Source organism: Nanorana parkeri, unplaced genomic scaffold, assembly GCF_000935625.1.
Source record: "Nanorana parkeri isolate BGI_ZX_2015 unplaced genomic scaffold, ASM93562v1 scaffold665, whole genome shotgun sequence".
Lineage (NCBI taxonomy): Eukaryota > Metazoa > Chordata > Amphibia > Anura > Dicroglossidae > Nanorana > Nanorana parkeri.
The window spans coordinates 814,928-823,348 of NW_017306933.1; the positions used below are offsets into that span (position 1 = coordinate 814,928).

General features: G+C 41.6%; 1 protein-coding gene across 1 annotated transcript in view; it reads left to right on the plus strand.

The window, feature by feature from the left end:
* The window catches only part of FUZ (fuzzy planar cell polarity protein), a 66,868-nt gene extending 59,496 nt beyond the window's left edge, over positions 1-7,372 (plus strand). The window contains exon 12 of the mRNA XM_018563445.1: positions 6,919-7,372. Coding sequence (XP_018418947.1) covers positions 6,919-7,121 — 203 coding nt within the window. The 3' untranslated portion in view covers positions 7,122-7,372. The remainder of the gene's footprint in view (positions 1-6,918) is intronic.
* The last annotated feature ends 1,049 nt before the right edge of the window (positions 7,373-8,421 follow it).

Here is an 8,421-nt window from a genome sequence, read left to right on the forward strand (position 1 = left end):
CTCGCCTGCACTGCATTTCCACTCGCCAAATGCGAGCAGGTGAGTGGAAATTTTGAGCCCTGCCATAGGGCATTGAAAGACTCTGGAAACCACAGACATCACTCCCATAGGCAGATGCATGATGGAATTTGTTGTTTCACATCAGCTGGAGGGCTGAAGTCTGGCTATGTGAAACAGCGGCTACGATGGCACCATCTTTGGCTGTAAAGGATAGGAGGCTTTAGTTCCACATTAACTTTGAATTGAGGCTATAGTAATAAAATAGGATGCGCCCATTTAAAAAAAAAAAAACAGAGTTATGATCTTACCGCAACCATAAAGCTGTTTAAAAAGAAAAAAAAGAAGCGCCACACATTTATAAAGCACAGCAATTTACTTTATAACTCCACTAAAAATAACTCTCACTTTTGACACACTAATAGCAGCCATGTCCTGTCATTGAGTTGTACAGGCAGTTCAGTATCCTGAAGCCAGTACAGTAAATGAGTGGAGCTTGAGTTTAAAAAGGAACAGGGATGAGTACATTATTATTGAATAATAATTGTTCTTATTTCCAGTTCCTTAATAAACCCCTTTGGGACATTACAATTCTTTGAGATAATTCATTGATATAGTTTGGAGAACCTCTCATGTTCAGGTATATTCATTGGAATGGTTTCAATACTAAATAATACCAAACCAATACTGTATTATTGTATTGTATTATTATATTTGTGTATCACTCGGCTGTAGATCCTCAAATCATCTCTGAATTGGTGCTGACACTGTCCTTCCTTCTGGAGGGGGGCTACTTTGGTTCCCCATGATTCCTGAGTGTGTTTATAAAGTAGCCACCGCTCTGAGCTCATTCCCGTGATGGACTACAATCTCAATACAAATTAGTAAACTAAACATGTGATTGTAGTCCATCATGGGAGTGAGCTTGGAGCAGTGGCTACTCTACAACACACACACAGGGACCATGGAGAACAAAAGTAGCCACCCTCCAGAAGGAAGGACAGTGTCAGTATGAATTCAGAGATGATTTGAGGATCTACAGCTTAGAGATGCACAAATAAGCTACAAAGTGCCACTTTATTCTTGTGCGGAGTGGACATATCATGAAGCCTACATAGAGCAAGTCACATGGACACCTTAGCCCATAGACTACATATCAAGAAGAACAATCAATAAACTAATGGTCTGACAACACCTGAGAACATTTTCTAGATATGTGAAATTAATTCTACCCCCATACCACATGATGTAGGCCTTGCAGATCATCATTATTTCCTATTTAGGGACCTTAACCCCTTCGTGACGGGAGACGTACAGTGTACGTCCTGTCACTTTGTGCCTATATGACTGGCCACGTACACTGTACGTGACAAGGTATATCAGGCTTTGTAATGCCGGTATTTGCTGATTCTCAGCATTTAACAGTCATTCATTAATGTCTCAGTATTGAGGCATTAATTAATGAAATAATTAAGCTTTTTGTAAAAGCTTCTTCCTTTCATTAATGAAAGAATGAAGCCGTTACATGCAAATAGAGGACCGCAATTTGCGATCCCGTATTTGACAGCTCAAAATAGCAGAGAGGCAGCAGTGACTCACCTCACCTCTCTGCTATTTGTTTTGACAGCTCGAGAGCCCGATGTTTAGATACATTTCACTCAAAAGATACAATGTATATCTTTTGAGTGAAATGTATCAGTTCTGATCGTCTAGGCACGATCAAAGAGCTTTTAGTGAGATCTGAATCTGACTAAAGTCAGGATCAGTCTCTAAGGTTATTATTAGCTGTTCCTAAGTTTGGATCAGCCTAATAGCCAAAAATAAAATAAAAAAGTTAATTTATCAAGCTGTCATAGTGATTGCTTGATATTAACTGACAAGAAAAAAAAAAGTGGTTTTTTAAAAAATTTTTTTTTTTTTTTTTACAAAGTGTAAAAAAATAAAAATAAAGTGTAAAACAAAATTAGGAAAATATAAATTATATATAAATATATTTTTTATACTATAATTAATATAAAAAAATTCTAAAAAAAAATAATAATAATCAAAACTTGTGAAAAAAGTGTTTTCTTCTAGTTTTTTTCCTCATTTTTTTTATTTTATTCAAACTAAGTGAGGGGTTAGGTACACATATGTGATATAATTATATAGCCCTATCTGTCCTCTAAAAAACTATATATAATATGTGTGGGTACATTTAGTAAGAAAGTATATTACTGCTGTGGAAGAATCACACAGCAAAAATGTAAAAAATGTGTCAGTCATTTATGAACAGAACCTGAAAACTAGCTCAGTCATGAAGGGGTTAAAGTGACATTAAAGTCAAAAACTTTTTTCACTCCCCCCAATGTTAATTAAAGCACTTACCTTAAATGATGTCTCTTAATCTGATCTTCTTTCCTGTCCTTTTCATTCTTCTCTCCAGCGCTGCTGTGGGTCTCCGATCCAGCGCTGACTCCTCTGTCTTTGCTGGCACTTCCTGTCTCACGGTGTCTGCATGCGGGTGCACGCGTCCATAGACTTACCTTGCGTCTCTCCTCGTCTCCCAGCCGAAAATCCGAACTGTGCATGCGCCCGCCCCAAGATGCTTTGCGGCCACCCAAGCATTTTCGGATTTTCGGACGGGAGCGCGTGGCGAAGACGGGGGTAAGTTTAAACCGCTTTTAAAGCGTTTTAAAAAACAACTTTTTGCATATATCTACTGCTTGCTAGCAGTAGATATATGCAAAAAAAGTGAGGGTTTAGAAACCCTTTAATATTAGCATGCTACAAGTACAATTTATTACCATTTGCATGACATTTGCTCTCGTACACAATTATTTACAATTTTTAGGTAAATTGTGTCAAAAGACAAACACATCTATGGGGCCATTTTTGCATTTGTTGTGTCAGCCTGTTGATGGGTTTTTGGGAGGCCCAATACATAACCCTTTTCCTGCCCATCTGGCCTATTACAGTTGTAAAATAGACTGCATTATAATTTGGTATGAGCCTTCAGACAATAGTTCATAATTTTTCAACTACCGCAACTCTAAGCTATATGTCATATTTTTACCCGCGTCATGCACTCTGAAACCCTTTTTTTTAGTTTAGTTCGGAATTATCCTCCCGCTCTCTGAATCTCTTAATTTCCAATGCTTATTTTAAAGAACAGCAGGAAATACTTACACAGATACTGAAGACAAGTATTCCATATAGTCCGTTTTATAGGCCTAGACACAGTTGCATGGGAATTATTTGGTCTGTCCTCCAAATTAATAATCTCAAATAGAGGAATAATTCAAGGGCCATTATTTTTGGTTAACTTTAAATTGACCAGCTGTACAGTTTTTGTTATTGTGTTGCAGGCACATGTACCCTGTTTCCCCGAAAATAAGACCTACCCCAAAAATAAGACCTAGTACTATTTTTGGGAATTGCTAAAATATAAGACCTACCCCATTTTAAACCTTGTGATGACATTACTAAAACAGTTTCAGTGACTTTTACGACTAAATTTGCTAATCAGTATTGGCAATTAAAAATGAAAAACATTGGGCAATTCTGTTACAGGACCCCATATTAAAGAAGAACTCCAAGAGTGGCAATTACCTCTCACCTCTCTTCTCCTCTGCTGTGGTATGTTCCTGGGCATCTTTATATCTAATGGACCTGTATAGATTTGTTGACTTCACATGTCCTTAGACTACCGGTGCCCAAAAGAGGCTGCGGGCAGCAGTTTAGCAGCCGGGCGGGACCGAGGAGTATTTCTTCTTTATTTTCTCCCCCTAGACAAAATGAGCACTTAACCCTTGCAGTTCGGGGGTAGCCCCACTGCAAAGGTTAATTTTTAAAAATTCTGGAGTTCCTCTTGAAGTCACATATTACCCACAATACCCAAGAAAGTTTCTGCAAAGCCAAGAATATAAAATGTTCCTTTGCCCCCAGGAGGATTTACTGCCCATAATAGTATTGTTAGTAATATTTTATAGATATTTCTTAATTTATCATTGCAAGAAAAAAAAAAGATGTTTGGCTTGTCATTTTTTTTCACATGACCCACAAACATTTTCAGATCAGGAAGGAAGCTCTCACTCTGAGTTAGTTCTACTAGATGCGTAGGCTGTAGCCTGAAATATCACTGTGGCTTCCTCTATGTGCACACTGCAGTTTTGGATTATGCTATACAGGAGAAGTGGAGGACTTGCTGCCATACTGCTGGCCATTGGACAACTCCGCTGCACATTTTCCCAGCATGGCCACTGCATGGGGCAGGGGCATGTCTTGTTTTTATTCTAATAAATTACATTGTTGATAATGTGCTAGGTTGATATGCTATTATCTGCTTTTTATCTCAGGCTGATTTTGGAATTGTGGGACAGGCAGAGGGTGGAGGTGGTAGAGGTCAGACAGTCTGCTCTCATCTTACTTCAACTATATGATGTTTACATTAAAATGTATGAAAGATGTATGAATTATGGTAGAAGAAAGGCTGTGTGTCATAAAGAGGAAGTTTTAAATCTTCAGTATACACTGAGTGGCCAGATTATTATGACCACCTGACGTTTGTAGGCAAATTTAGCTATAATTTTGCGCTAAAGTTGCTAGAGGGCCAGACAATTATAAATAGGGAAGCAGGTTGTTTACCACGACAGTAGAAGTGATTTTTTTCTGAAGATACGGGTAAACAACGCGATTTAACAGCCTTTGAACGTAGGATGAGTGTTGGCGCTCGGAGCCATGGAGCGAGTATCAGCAAAACAGCAGAATTGGGTAAATGTTCAAGAGCAGCTGTTGTTAAAAGTGTTTAAAGACCGGACTGTCAGCCGAAAATCTGGGTCTGAACGTGCAAATTGTGACCGTCAGCGACTGGTCAATGTTAGGGCAGAACGGAGAGTGGCAAGACTGGTACAAGACAACAGAAGGGCAACAGTACAGTGTCAGATTCCTCGCATCACCTTTCAACATCTCCTGGAGTCAATGCCAAGAATCGCTGCGGTATTGAAGGCAAAAGGTGGCCCAATGAAGTACTGATGGGGTGGTCATAATAATCTGGCCACTCGGTGTATATGCAACCTGTCTAATCTGTGTATAATAATCAATTACTTTTATTAGATTGCCTGGTCATTTTCCTTTGCCACTCACAACACGTGCCTCTGTTGCCTCCTTGATCTTCGCTTTATAGCAAATCTCTATTCCCCCTAGCAACCTTTCCTCCCTGCTCACAGCACATCCCTCTCTTGCTGTTTTGACTGCCAACCCCTAAAACCCCGCTCCTTCCCCCACAAGCTTACAGTACATTCCTTTACAGCTGCCTCAACCCATCAAAGCACATCCCTCCAGGGCCACCTCACCCTTTACTAATGCTGCACCCCCTTCCCATCACAGTCTCTGGCCACATCACCTCCTGTTCACAGTGTATCTGTCCTTAACCACCTGACTAACCAGTCATTGCATCCCTCCCTGCATCCAGCATTAAATCTGTGCTAATAGTCCCTTCTCCAATGTTATAACCACCTTCTTCACTCCATCAGTGCAAACAGATCTTCTGCCCTTAAGTGCCCTCTCTGCTGCCTGCATGCTCTAATCCACTCACCAGTGTCCCCATTGCGGCCACTGTCCTCCACCAACTGTTTACTGTAGTGTGCTCTGACAATCAGCTACTCCCCCCACACTTACCTTTTTTGGAACAGGCACAATTTTGCTAGCAGTACATAAAGAAATATGCACAAAACAACTACACATTCTCTTTAAAAGTGCAATATCCACTACTGCACCCAGCTACTGGTGTTGCGCAAGACATTGCCTGTCCAGCACAACAGTCTCTCCTTGGAAATGTCCCCCAGTGCTGCAGTTCTTGTTGTCCATTTACTTCAGGGCAAAGTTTTGATTAAATTTTCCATTGAGGTGGATTGAGCTCAAATCATTTATACATGGGTAGGCCACTATGTGTGACTGTGAAGCTTTCCAAAAATCCATCAGTTGTCCTCACCTTTCCTTTTGGCAGGAGTTGAGATTTAAATTAAACCTGTGGTTTAAAATAATTGCAAAGCTAACAGCAGAAGCAGGTTGCCAGCAAACTGTATATCTTCTGCTACAGAAAGTCTGGCCTCCGCACTGCCCAGATCCTTCAGTAGTGTCCTCATCCCTCCTATAAAGAATATGATACCTTGACTGAACTACTCATCAGAAGACTTGGGTATTTGGACTTGAGTGGTGACAATGTGGCTTTCCTATTCTTCGGCAAGTAGCAAATTAAAAGATGAGAGATGACTGCTGATTAATTGGTATATAGTTCTCCTAAGGGTAACGGGAGAACACAAACTAGCATCCTGCTGTCACCCAAAGCTCAGTATACCGCGAGCTGTAGCTGAGACGCCGCAGCCAAAACGGATCCCGACAATTTATGTCTGGATCCACCCAGCTGCGTGAGTGACAGCTGGCTCTGCCTATATATAGGCAGAGCCAGCTGTACCCGCCCCCTCCCCCGTCCGTTCTGCCAGTAGGCACTGGAGGATCGGACAGGGGAGGGAGGAATCCAGTCCCTCCCCTGTCACGGCTCTCTGCCGCCACAGGATCGAGAAGTGAGCGAGCGCCGGTATGTGTTCACTCAGTTCCCGATCTACTGAGCCGACCTGTGACAGTTTCATTGTCACAGGTCGGCTCAGATTATGAGGCTGAGTGAAAATCACTCGCCTCATAATTCTCTTTTAAAGAATGTGAAATTGAGAATAGATTTGGGGAGGGTAATCCCTATAGGTGCCTGCAGGTTCTTTTAAAATCATTTAAAGCTTTAAATTAAGCTATATTGTTAGGTTGCTGTGAAATCTTTAGTTTTAAATAGTAAACTTGTGAGGACTAAGTGTTAGCTTATTAATAATATAGCGTATTTTTTTCTGTTTTGAGTATTGCGTTCTTTTAATTATCCCTTTCTATTCACAGTTCAGTATGAGGAGTCATTTCCAATGGGATTCAGCCATCATGCTCACCAGTGCTACACGGTCTCCAGCTCTAACAAGTGCTATGCCATGAAGACTGACTTGCACTTTCTCTTCCTTCTCTTCAAAACGGATGTGCCTACGTTTAGCATGCGAGCCATTGCTAATAAAACCATGCAAGTGTTTACCAAAGACTTTACTTTTTGACAAACAGACGTCCTAGATATGAAGCATTGTGACTCCAACACCATTTTTCCGCATTTCAACATGTTCCAGTAGCTGCTCCTGTTTCCTGGTCGGAGTGGTCTGCTTACAGCATACAGACTGTGTAAAGACACCTGTTATTTATCTTTAGATATCTACAGGTCAGGTTCATATTTATTTAACATTGTATGATGAAAACGTCAGCCTTCACAATGGCAGAAAAGATTAAATTATATATACTGAAGTGAACCTAGAAAAAGTACAATTCAATTATATACAGTGTAGGCATGCATAGTTGTGTGTATACATAGAGTATACACACCAACATACACTATATTACCAAAAGTATTAGGACGCCTGCCTTTACACGCACATGAAATATAATGGCATCCCAGTCTTAGTCCGTAGGGTTCAATATCGAGTTGGCCCACCCTTTGCCGCTATAACAGCTTCAACTCTTCTGGGAAGGCGTCCACAAGGTTTAGGAGTGCCGTCTATGGGAATGTTTGACCATTCTTTCAGAAGCGCATTTGTGAGGTCAGGTACTGATGTTGGACGAGAAGGCCGGGCTCGCAGTCTCTGCTGTAATTCATCCCAAAGGTGTTCTACCGGGTTGAGGTGAGGACTCTGTGCAGGCCAGTCAAGTTCCTCCACCCCAAACTCGCTCATCCATGTCTTTATGGACCTTGCTTTGTGCACTGGTGCACAGTCATGTTGGAACAGGAAGGGGCCTCTCCAAACTGTTCCCGCAAAGTTGGGAGCATGAAATTGTCCAAAATGTCTTAGTATGCTGATGCCTTAGGAGTTCCCTTCACTGGAACTAAGGGGCAAAGCCCAACCCTTGAAAAACAACCCCACACCATAATCCCCCCTCCACCAAACTTTACACTTGGCACAATGCAGTCAGGCAAGTACCGTTCTCCTGGCAACCGCCAAACCCAGACACGTCCATCGGATTGCCAGACAGAAGCGTGATTCGTCACTCCAGAGCACACGTCTCCACTTCTCTAGAGTCCAGTGGCATCCGACGCTTTGCATTGCACTTGGTGATGTAAGGCTTCGATGCAGTTGCTCGACCATGGAAACCCATTCCATGAAGCTCTCTACGCACTGTTGTGCCAATCTGAAGGCCAGATGAAGTTTGGAGGTCTGTAGCTATTGAATCTGCGCACTGTGCACTTCAGCATGCGCTGACCCCACTCTGTCATTTTACGTGGCCTAGCACTTCGTGGCTGAGTTTCTGTTGTTCCCAGTTGCTTACACTTTGTTATAATACCACTAACAGGTGACCGCGGAATATTTA